This window comes from Phoca vitulina, unplaced genomic scaffold, assembly GCF_004348235.1.
Source record: "Phoca vitulina isolate PV1807 unplaced genomic scaffold, GSC_HSeal_1.0 scaffold81, whole genome shotgun sequence".
Taxonomy (NCBI): Eukaryota; Metazoa; Chordata; class Mammalia; order Carnivora; family Phocidae; genus Phoca; species Phoca vitulina.
The window spans coordinates 6,209,774-6,222,111 of NW_022589784.1; the positions used below are offsets into that span (position 1 = coordinate 6,209,774).

The 12,338-nt window shown below is 48.6% G+C and overlaps 1 protein-coding gene across 4 annotated transcripts in view; it reads left to right on the top strand.

Annotated features, from left to right (window-relative positions):
• INSR (insulin receptor) overlaps window positions 1–7,773 on the top strand; it is a 121,901-nt gene extending 114,128 nt beyond the window's left edge. For all 4 annotated transcript variants that reach the window (XM_032394925.1, XM_032394926.1, XM_032394928.1 and 1 more), the window contains 5 exons: window positions 853–963; window positions 1,052–1,211; window positions 2,786–2,915; window positions 3,227–3,361; window positions 5,549–7,773. In XM_032394925.1, the coding sequence (XP_032250816.1) occupies window positions 853–963; window positions 1,052–1,211; window positions 2,786–2,915; window positions 3,227–3,361; window positions 5,549–5,903 (891 nt within the window). In that variant the 3' untranslated portion in view covers window positions 5,904–7,773. The remainder of the gene's footprint in view (window positions 1–852; window positions 964–1,051; window positions 1,212–2,785; window positions 2,916–3,226; window positions 3,362–5,548) is intronic.
• The last annotated feature ends 4,565 nt before the right edge of the window (window positions 7,774–12,338 follow it).

The window sequence follows — 12,338 nt, forward strand, 5'->3', positions numbered from 1 at the left end:
GGGGGCTCCGTCCCTTCTCCCTTCTCGAATCCTGTCCTCTCCCCGCTTGCACGGAGCCGGACTCCTTCCTTTGCCTTCCAGAATCTTTTGTCTCTTCCCTCTTCCTGGCCCCTTTGTAACCCTGAAATACGCAATGGATGGTTCGCTCCATCCCTGCCCCCCTCCTGAGTCAGCCCAGACTCTTCCCATGCTGCTGCTCCCACGTGGCCCCACAGCTTCTCCTTGAGCCTTGTGTCCTTTCTTCCCTGCCACGCGTGGCTGAGGGGATCTGCTCTGTGCTGAGCCCCAGTCTTGCCTCTTCGGTGCAGCAGATTCCGGCCCTCTTACGGAGTTTCCAGGACAGCCGTGGACACAGACCCTAAACCCAATAAGTTCCTCATGGAGGACGTTAAGAGCCGATGCTGTGGCAGGATGGAACAAGAGAGCAGAGTCAGGGGCTGGGCATTTGGGAGTGGGGAAGGTGTCGTAAGGACGGAGGGACTGAGCCATGTGGACATGGCAGGGAACAGAGGGCCTGGCAGAGGGAACAGCAAGTGCAAAGCCTTGGAAGTGGGAACGTGCCTTATGTGCTCAGGGCCCCCGAGGAGATCTCTAAGGGTCTGCCTCGGAGTGTTGCTGTGTGGGGGCACGTCCCTCTGCTCCCCCACCCCGCCAGACTGTGACTCCTGAATTCTCCCTCCCTCCCCCGACCCTCCGGTCCCCACAAGGCACTGACCCTGGCATTTGAGCTAGACAGACCAGGGCTCCCCACACAGGGTGCTGTGTGTGACGCAGACATCAGACGGGGAGACCTTGGTGATGGAAGCCTTCCCACCGACCCTCACCCAAGATCGTGCCGTGCTTGCTCCGCAGGTCCGCCTCCTGGGGGTGGTGTCCAAAGGCCAGCCAACGCTGGTGGTGATGGAGCTGATGGCTCACGGCGACCTGAAGAGCTACCTCCGCTCCCTGCGGCCGGAGGCTGAGGTGAGCTGGCTCTGGGGACCCGGCAGGGCGCCTGCTCCCAGCCGCGGGCACCTGGGTCCCTCAATGCCACCCCCTGTTTCGACTTCAGAATAACCCCGGCCGCCCTCCCCCTACCCTGCAAGAGATGATTCAGATGGCGGCGGAGATTGCCGACGGGATGGCCTACCTGAATGCCAAGAAGTTTGTGCACCGGGATCTCGCAGCCCGAAACTGCATGGTCGCCCACGATTTCACCGTCAAAATTGGAGGTGCGTCTGGCCTTCTGCTTGGAAATGTGTGGCCCAGGCCCAGTTTGATTGCAGGACTTGTCTGTCCTGAGCAGTTGAGTCTTTGCCAATAGTGCAAAGAGGGCCCAGTCCTCAGACTGTAATTTAATTGCATTTGCTCGTGAGCTTGCTCATTTCCTGCTCCGGATGACAGTGGTGTTCCCTGTTGGCAGAAGCCGCTGCACTAGGAGCTGATAGATGTGACTGATGATGGATAAGTCACCATGATTTTCCTGCCCTCATGCAGCATGCGGTCTTCATCTGCATCACCCGCTGCGGTAGCGGCCATTTACATTCAAGTTAACTTAAATTAACTAGAATTAAAAATGTATTCCCTTGGCTGCACTGGCCACATTGCAAGTGAGCAGTCGCCACCTTGAGCCTGGGGGCTGCCATATTGGGTAGTGTGGCGTAGACCGCGTTCATGATCACGGCAAGTTCTACTGGACAGGGCTATTGAAAGGCGAACAGTAAAATAGTGCTTGTATGAACAAGAGAAGGAAGGCTGGGAAAGGAGCCCAGAAGGAAAGAGTTCCGTGGTGGAGAGGAGAGAGGCCTCTCTCTGCAGGGAGGCAGCCTTTTGGCCAAAACTTGCAGGATGAGTTGACCTGAATGAATGACAGCATCCCAGGGGGCGTTCCAGCATATGCAAAGGCCTGAGGCTGGAAGCATGGCTGATGTGGGGTGAATAGAAGGAACAGGGAGGGGAGCAGAGTGGCATGAGATGTGAGGTTAGAGAGAGAAGCAGGAGCCAGACCTGGAAGGATCTTATTAGTCAATAAGTCATCTAGCTGTTATCCTAAGGAGCCAGCGCGAAGCTAGAAGTAACGTGATTCTATTTATGATCCCAGACGACGTTATCAGCAAGGGAAGCCAGAAGGGATGTCATCCCATTTATAATCCAACAACCTTATCCTCCATTAGCCATGGGAAGCAAGATATAATGTGATCCTATTTATGTAGCTTCTCTTGGGCAGTGGGCTGTCAGAGTCAGGATGGAGGGAAGGTCCTGCAGGTGAGAGATGGCGGTGGGGCCGGAGTGACGGAGAGGAAGAGTTGGGTTAGAGCGGGATGTGGAAGGAGAGCCGGCAGGACTCGCCGCTGTCTTAGATGTGGGTATGAGGAAAGGGGCGTGGTCAAAAGGGGACCCGCCCCTGGGTTTTGAGCTGGGCAGCTGGGTAGCGGTGGGGCCATACCTAGTGGAGAAGAGTAGGTTGGCTGCAGAGACTCAACTCTTTGGTTTGGGATGCCTGCAAGGTCATGGGTGGGAAGGAAGTGTTGCTGAGAATGGGATTCCCAGGTTGTGGGCTGGAACGTCGCTTCTTTGCCACTTGGTGCTGCCTTTTCCTTCCCTTTACATGGTGGCCCATGCTTTCCCTCCACATCCCCGTGAGTACCCTCAGAATCCATCCTCACGGGATTTGGCCACCACCAAGGTGAGCACACACCTGGGGCAGCTGAGCCCATCTGAGGGCTCTACAAGGCAAGATGGGGCAAGATGGAGACAGCTGGACTGTAGGCTGAAGGTTAAGACCATGTGAACCCTTTGTTGTCAGACTTTGGGATGACCAGAGACATCTATGAAACGGATTACTACCGGAAAGGAGGCAAGGGTCTGCTCCCCGTGCGGTGGATGGCACCGGAATCCCTGAAGGACGGGGTCTTTACCACTTCTTCTGACATGTGGTGAGTGGTGCGTGGATCGGCGGACAGAGTGCTGGGCTCGAATCCCGGGGCATTCCCTTAGTGTGACCAGCAAGAGGGGGCCAGTTAAAACCTGCCTTCCTCACAGCCCCTTGATCAAGAAAGTGAAGGGGAGGACCCTTGCACGGCTACTCACGTTCCGATTGAGACCCATCTAGGCATTTCTGAATGCAGCATGAATTGTTTAATGAACTGGCCAGCCACGTTCTAGTAAACCAAGGAGGAGTGCATGTGTGTGTGCGTGTGTGTGTTTTTATGGCTCCTTTGTTACTACTTTCAACTGTCGTTGGCAGGTCCTTCGGCGTGGTCCTTTGGGAAATCACCAGCCTGGCAGAACAGCCTTACCAAGGCCTGTCCAATGAACAGGTGTTGAAGTTTGTCATGGATGGAGGGTATCTGGATCAACCCGACAATTGTCCAGAGAGAGTGTAAGTGTAGAAAGACCAGGTGGTGTGTGGGCTCTCCATCAAAAAGGCACTGCCCTTTGGTTTGCATGTCGTATGTCTACATGTGTGTGCTTGTGTTTGCATGTTGTGTCTTCGTGTGGATGCTTTTTTGGCGCATCATCTCTACATACATGCTTGTGTTTGCATGCCATGTCTTTACACATATGCTTTCTTGCATATCATGTCTGTGGAAAGTTGTAGAAAAACCCTACAGCAATGCTTACCACGGGAGAAGGAAACTGGGTAGCTGGGGTGGGATATTTATGTTTAACTGTTGGTTCTTTATATACTTAACATTTTGTCAGGGAATGAATATAATCTGACGTGTCCATTATATCTCAACAGAGTTGGGAAAAAAAGAAATCATAAGCAGAAACATTAAAATAATGTTTTGATCAGGGATATGTGTTACCTATCTCCCGCTCCCCCAATTTTTGTTGTAAATTTTGGTCATAGGAAAAATAAGGGGCGCCTGGGTGGCTCAGTCGGTTAAGCGTCTGCCTTCGACTCAGGTCGTGATCCTGGGGTCCTGGGATCGAGCGCCGCCCTTGGGCTCCCTGCTCAGCGCGGAACCTGCTTCTTTCTCCCCCTATACCCCTCCCCCAGCTCATGCTCTCTCTCTTGTTTGCTCGTGCTCTCTCTCTCAAATTAATAAATAAAATCTTTAAAAAAACTATTAAAAAATAAAAAATAAAATGGCATAGCAATTGAAATTTTAAATGATGCTTATAAAATATTTTATAACTTGGTGGATAAACCTATGTTAAAATATTAAATATAAAAAGTGTCTATATATTACATTACCAAATATCTTTAGATAGGAAAGATAAGAGGTTAGATCTGAAGGAGGGTTGTATGCAGACTTCATTTTTTCTATGTTCTGGGGTGTTTCCTTTCTGCCATGAGCTTGTTTACATATAAAGTCCTTTATCAGTGTTTCTTAAGAAAAAAGTTTGCCCTCCTGAAAAATCCAGGGGGAAAGGCCAATTCGAGGCTTCATCCCCCAAAGAATAAGACTATTCATTCAGAGGGCGCCTGGGTGGCTCAGTTGGTTGAGCGACTGCCTTCGGCTCAGGTCATGATCCTGGAGTCCCTGGATCGAGTCCCGCATCGGGCTCCCTGCTCGGCGGGGAGTCTGCTTCTCCCTCTGACCCTCCCCCCTCTCATGCTCTCTCTCTCATTCTCTCTCTCTCAAATAAATAAATAAAATCTAAAAAAAAAAAAAAAAAAAAAAAAAAAAGACTATTCATTTAGAAAACCCAATTGGAAGGGACCTCATATGAAAAAGAGTATGAAGCAGAGTTACTTAGAAACTGTGAGCAAAGTATTTCCGAATGGTGCTTCACGAGAGTCCTTTCCTGGCCATTGGCGGCTTGCTGTACCGTTCCAGGACCAGGGAAATCGGTAGGCCCTAGGGCAGAGGGCCACACACTTTCTATAAAGGGCCATATTGTAAATATTCTGAGCTTTGTGGGCCCTGTGGCTCTCTGTTGCGGCTGCCCAACTTTGTTGTGTAGACTGAAGGCAGCCATGAACAGTGCATAAGTGAAGACGTGTCGAGACACTTCAGGGGGCCAGATTTGGTAGTTACAGCGGGGAGAGGAAGAGGTAAAAGAGAAACCCCAAGCCCTCAGCACCTGTACTGTGTGTTCTTGGCTGAGTCGGGTTGTAACCCCCTGCTACCACCTTGGAGAGCGTGAGCGCTAGGCCCGCAGGATGGCTGCTCAGAGCTGGCCCTCTAGGTTCAGTCCACTCAGCTGCCCCATCAGGCCTCAAGCATCTCAACCCTGAAGGATCTTTGACCCTAGAAAGATTGCTTCTGGGCACAGGGAAGCCTTTCAAGCAGCCCCAGTGGGAATTAAACTTTATGAAATGCACCAAATGGGAGGAAAAGAAATCAGGAATGTATAAAATGATCAACCTTGTCCAACACGTAGGTGCATCAAGAGGGGCCCTTCTTGATCTGGCCTGGGAATGAGGCAGGCCCTTTGGCTCTCTTTCCAAAACCATTTCTTTTTTTTTTAAGCACCGGTAGAAATCCCATTTCTGTCTTGACCATTGCCTGTGCTGGTGGCTGCTGTCTGACGTTGGCACTTGGAGGGGGCTGGGTGGGGACTGCTCGGCCGGATGCCCCCGGACACATTCCTGACATGTCCCTCTGTCCTGCAGCACCGACCTGATGCGAATGTGCTGGCAGTTCAATCCCAAGATGCGGCCCACCTTCCTGGAGATCGTCGACCTGCTCAAGGACGACCTGCACCCCAGCTTTCCAGAAGTTTCCTTCTTCCACAGCGAGGAGAACAAGGCGCCTGAGAGTGAGGAGCTGGAGATGGAGTTCGAGGACATGGAGAGTGTCCCCCTGGATCGGGCCTCACACTCTCAGAGGGAGGAGGCCGGGGGCCGGGATGGAGGGTCCTCACTGGGCCTAAAGCGGAACTATGAGGAGCATATCCCCTACACCCACATGAACGGGGGCAAGAAAAACGGACGGATCCTGACTCTGCCGAGGTCGAATCCTTCCTAACAGCGCCTGTTTTGGGGAGGGGTTCCCATCTTCACTTTCCTCTGGTTTGAAGGCCTCCAGAAAACTCAGGATTCTCCTATGAATCTGCCACAGTGTCAGACGGAGCTCAGAGATCATTACTATCCATTGATGTTCATCTATGACTTAAAAACACACGTGTCTGACTGCCAATTTGACGAGCCGTCAGAGAATTGAACTGTGACCCTAGAGGAGAAGGGGTTTCCTCAGCTGCTGTCCTTGTAGGCAACTGCGGTTTTAAGCCAGGATGTTACTATTTTTTTTCTAGTAGATTGAGAGCAAGCACCTGTTTTTACAAATCTTCTTCTTTTTTTTTTCTTCCTGGTGTCTGAGCTACAGTATAAAGCATAAAACTTGTTTGTGGAACAAAAATTTGAAAGAAAGAAAAACAAAACAAAACAAAAACCCAACCCTGTTCCAGTAGAATTTCAGGCTTTCCGGAGTGGGCTTCAGGAAGGTTTTTTTTCTCATCCAGGCTGAAGGATTTTTTTTTTTCTTCACAAAATCAGTTCCTCAAATTGACCAATAGCTGCTGCTTTTATACTTTTGATAAGGATCTGCAGTCCCAGTGTGTGGCTCACGAGTCTCTGCGTGTGTGCGTGTGTCTATATGTCCAGGCTAGACAGGGCTGGTCAGTGTGTGTGTGTGTGCAGAGCGTTCATGCTGAGTTGACGCTTTGAGGGTCGGCTCATGAAGGTTCTGCTCTTCTTGAGCTCCTGATCCTCCCATCTCCTTCCTTCTTATTTACTGGGAGACTGTGCCCTCCACAGATTGTTCTGCCCCAAGCCTAGTCTCAGGAGTCTTTTCTCCCTTAACTTTGGTGAAAAATGTTTCCCAGGAGCCAAGGGAGTAGTTTGGAGTGATAGTGGATCTTTTCAAGACCAAACAAAGCTAGGACAAAAAAAAGACAAAAAGAAAAAAAAAAAAAAGAACTGAGATGATTAAGAGTTTTGAGAATATATTTGTAACATATTTAATTTTTTAAAACTCTCCAACGTCAGCCTCATAAGTTATTAACTGTTTCCCGGGGTTGGGGGAGGGCTTGTGGGTTGGTCTGCCTGTGTGCAGAGGGGGAGCGAGGCACCAGTTGCTGATTTGTTTGGTCTTAAAGGCATCCACTTTTCTGGGAATAAAGCCACATTAGCTGCTGACCCTTTTGGACGTGATGAGGCCACGCTGAGGGTGTGGGCGATTGGGTTTGGTGGATGGTTTGGTTTCTGCTTGGGGAAGCTGATAGCCACCTGGAGCTGAGTCCCACCTTCAGACACACTTGTGGCTCTTGGATCTGTTGGTTCCTTGTGTGTACCTCGCACGCTTCCTCAACTGGGTGTGCACATACCACAACAAAATCAGACCCCAAAGGGCGACAGCCCAGATGGACTTTGAGAACACTAAGCAATATGAAGCGAGATGCACCTGTCGGTCCCTTCCACCCTCAGGGCATCCAGCTGTCCTCAGAGTTGACCTCCCAGAAGCTGCTCTGTGCCCAGTGACCTCAGCTGGGCCAGGTGTGGGGCCTGAGCAGAACTCTCAGGTGCTTATGATGTTGCAGTCCCCAAGAAAGTAGAGTCTGGAGGAGAAACCGCTAAGGACCTTCACGCCACCAAGAACTTCTGAATGGGCGTGAATCCAGTTTCTTCCCTTTGGGGAAAGAATCACAGCTGCTCAAATAAAGAACATGGTGAACTCATTACTTCGGTTCATCAAAATCATCACCCACGGGTTATCCCTGAGAGCATTTTCTCATGAGTTTTTGATTGCTTCCTTCTCCTCTTAAAAGTTGTGGGCTTAAGAACAGGATAGAGACAATGGTGACCTCTGAACCTTCTCAATTCTTGGTTAAGAACACAGGTAGACACAAATCCCAATTGCCTATTACTATCTTATTTATATGATTTGAGAAATTACAGCACGTGAAATATTTCTGGGGAGCCTCAATGATTGGGTACAAGGAACAAGCGTACAGAAATTATTTTCGCCAAATTTATTTTGTACATATAAGAGGGTCTGTACGTAAATTAAGAACACATAGATCTAGGTTTTTTGTTCTTTTCATAGTAAATTTGTAGTGGCCATATACGACACTAGCAACAATTTTCACATTTTTCTAATTCAGAAAGGTTTTCTTATATTAGGGGAAAATTATTTATTTTAATATATAAAAATCACTGTAAAAATCACTTTCGTAAAAAATGGAGTGCATGTAAATTTTTATCAAAGAAAAATAAACAGGTGAATGTGGGGTAATGATTTTTTTTTTCCAGCACAGTCTACCTCAGTGTATCATTAGGATGTGGTTCAATAATGGACATCTTTGAGACTTCAGAATTCTGCCTGGATCCAATCTGAATCAGGGAAAATCTGTATCAGCTGATTCCAAATGCCAGGGACCAGTAAGAATTTTGAGGGAGGGAGTTGGGATAAAGTGTGGCTTTCGTGTGAGCATAGATCCTTTTTCTGGCTGATAATCTTCTCTGAATTTAATCCCCCTCCACTTTGTTTTGATCCTCCATCCATTGTCACCATGCTCCCAGACATGAACTAAATTTCAGGCCATCGTGATGTATCTGATGTGTGGAGTGCCCAGGCCTGAGCTACCTTCCTTTGGTGGGGAGAGGCTACTCCATCTCCTGCTGGGGCAAAGAGCGGCTTTAGTGCAGAGCCAGCATCCCCACTGTCCCACTGCATCCCCCTGAAGTGAGCATCGAGGTGCCTTGGCTCTCCATGGCCTGTTCCTACTCCTTTTAAGCCCGGATGCTTTTGGGGAGTGAAACAAATTGCACTTGTGGGCACCTCACATGCAAACACCCGATGTAGCATTTCTATTCTCTTAAGTGGAAAGGGGGAATGTTGAAAAATTCCAATCCAAAACGCACCAGCATGCTGAGTGTATTTTTTAGCAACAAAACCTTGGACCCCTGTGTTTGGTTGACCTCAGACCGATACTGTTTGAACTTATGGGGCTTTGAGAACCCATTTGTAAGTCTGGGAAGGGCCAGCAGGGCTGTTGTCCTACTCGCCAAACCTCACTGCCCTTATACGTTTAGACACTGCCCCTGTGGGCTCACCCTTCTGCGCTTACCCTGAAGAGGTACAGTGGAGTGCTGGGCCCACCTGCACAAATGGGATTTCACCTATTAACTTCAGTTGTCTCTGCTACTGTGGTAAGAAGAGCAAGCAGCCATTGGGTCACAAGCCTTTTTCATCACATAAAGTTGACTCTTAACAACTTTGGTCCTAGAAAGTCATGGTTGCCCTCGGGAGGGGGTTTATAGTGATGAGCTATACTGGGGGGCTTGTAGTGATGGGCTATAAAAAAAGCAACAAAGCCAGCTTAGGTTGACACTTTTTGTTGTTTGCTTTTAAAGATGTCTCATTATTATTAAAACCCTTTTCATTAATGTGGCCTAATCCACATAGTAGTTTCTTCTTCCGGGAGGAGAATAGCAAGCACATTACTTTCTCCCAGGACCAGTGATGTCAAACACACTTCTGGAAATGTCTGTATTCTGGGAGCTATCCTTGGTGCTTTCCTGTTATTTCAAGCTAGTAGGGAGAGATGTTGCTGGTTCTCTTGGAGAGATGTTGAGCACAACGGAGAAAGTGTGGGAATTGATGCAAGGGTCTGCACATACAATCCTGTGACCGTTGGAGACTGCTGCCAATTGATGAACAAATCTTCCAAAATCCCACCAGAGCAGACAATCTGCCATAAAATGTGCTTGTTGGGTTGGGAGGTGTTCATTTGTAGCTGTCAAAACTGGGCAGTGGGCAGCATTGCCATCAGAGCATGGCCCATGCTAGTCATCTGGGTAGGTGATGGGTGTATTGTAGTCCCAGGGACAATCATTTTTCTACTTCATGGTGAGTGGAAGTTTGGTGTTAAATGTCTTTTGGATACCACTTGGCGAGTCCTTGACACCTCAGGCTCTTCAGAAATTACGGTTTTGTTGGGGATAGGGAACAGGGAAATGCTGATTGTATATAAATGGTGCACATAGAATGGTGTCCCTTCAGAAAGCCTTCCAGAATGTTCTTTAGAATATTGATTTCGATGGAAAGAACAAATGCTGATTTGTTCGTGTGTTTGAAAGAATGTGATAGACTTTCAGGGGCTACAACTGAAGGTGAATGTTTCCTTGGGGGGTCCCCCAGAAGCAGAGGGAAACATTGACTTTTTGAGCTCATGGTCACCTATACCAGTCAGGGCCAGAACCAACCTCCAGCCAAATTCTTATTTGGATATGGGCCCTAAAAGTCCTTGTTAAAAACCAGATCACGAATCTGAGGCTCTTGGTCCCCTTGGGAAGGAAGGAACAACTTCCAAGATGAGTGTGTGTCTATGCACACATTCAGGAATGACTTGTTTAGTCTTTCTACTTTGTGTGCCTGGGGGCGGTCTCAGCCCTGCCTGTCAGCAGCAGAAACTTCCCGTCTGTTTTCAGCAGGCACAGGATCAAATGGGCCTCGGCTTATGTAGAAAACAACTCAGAAACACAAAACCCACCAAAAGCTCAATTATTTTTTCAATGTTTTCCTACAAGAGCCAAGTAGCGCCATGTACAGAATATGCCTTTTTTTTTTTTTTTTGGAATATTGAAATTGCTCTGCATGTAAAATATGGGATAATTACCTGTTTATATGAAAATTCTGAATAAATTATCTGAGAATAGTCTTGTTTTTGTGTGGTGTTCGAGCAAGGACCTGTGACCTGTGTGGGATTGTGGCTATGGGGTGGGCTGTGTTAAGGGAAATCTGGAAGTTGTGGGGATCTGTTTTAAGAAGGAACAAACCTATGGGTTCTTCAGAAAAACGAAGCAGGAGGTTAAATATTGTTATAATCAGGGCTGATGATCTGCTGGTACATACCTGTACAGTTGAACTGGTGGTTTAAATATTGAACTATTTCCATACCAGTTGGTAAGTAACTGCTACCCCAAAGACCCCCAGACGCTCCCATGATGCAAGCACTGAGAGGTTCACTCCAGGAATACGAGGGGGATCTCCAGGATCTTACTCCATTCCACCATGCTGAAGACTTACATATTGAATACTTTTAATGTTATCCTGGCAGCATGGACCTGACCCCAAGGTGGGTGGTCAGTGGGGGACTACAGATTGGAAGAGGATTTTGAACAGCCTTGCATGAGCTATACACAGAATGTAGTGGGTAAGGAGATAGACTTCCTGCCTTCAGCTCCCTGTGTGACTTTGAATGAGTCACATGACTTCATATGTTAGTTGTTGCTGTGTAACAAACATCCTCAAGACTTTGTGGCTTAAAACAGCAAGCATTTATTTCTCACCGTTCTGTGTGTTGGCTGGGTGGGTCTTCTGGTCACAGTCTCACTCCATCTATCCATCCATCTATCCATCTGTCCATTCATCCACCCATTTACCCATCCATTCACCCATTCATCTGTCCATTTGTCTGTGCATCGGTCTGCCCATGTTTGCCCAACCATCCATCTGTCAAGCCATCCTTCTGCCTCTCCTTCCTTCCTCCCTCCCTCCTTTCCTTCCTCCCATCCCTTCTTTCCTCCCTCCCTTCCCTCCTTCTTCCTTCCTTCCCTCTTTCCATCCATCCATCCATTCAGCCATCCATGTGTTTGTATACCCATCTGCCTATCCATCCGTTTATCCACCCACCTGTTCATCCATTCAGCCACCTATCTGTCTATCTGTTCACCCATCTGTCCATCCATCCAAGACTCCTGGCCTTTGGTGAGAACCTGGCAAGGCTGAGGAAGCATGGTCTTTGGCTCGCTTTATAGGCCACAGTCTTGCAACCAGAGGAGGAGCTCTGGCTGGGCTCTGGGTTGGAGTGGGGATGTGGGTGGTTGAAGTGCTCAGGGTTAGGAGCCACAAGTACAAGCTCTGGCCCTGACTCTGCATGACCACAGATGAGACAGTTGTCACCAGCACAGTGCACAAGTGAGAGGAAGCACATGAAAGCTTTGGTATCTCCAAAGTACTCCACAGAAGAGGGATGTGATACTCTTAAAAGGGCTGACATGGTTAGCAGGTGGTCTAGACTATGTGTGATGAGGTTCACGTTTTCCAGCTCTTGGTCTCTAACCTTCTTGGATGCTGCTGACCCATCTCTTGGGGCATGGTTTCAACCCCATAAGGCTGACTGTGCTGCCTGAGATTGTGCCCTCAACGTGACTCACCCAGAGTCTTACACCTCAAGCGCCTCTAGAAGCCCTTGTTGTAATCAGAACCACAGGTTGCCACTGCAGTAGATGCTGTAGTAGATCTAGTGGGTAGATCTATCACTGTGGTAGGTGTAGTGGGTGCTGTGGCAAGTACACCGCTGTGGTTGCTGTGGTGGATTCACTGTAGTTGACACTGTAGGGCACCATCCAGAACACCTCTTCAGAACCCAGATGCTCACTCTTCCAGCTGTCAGGGGCT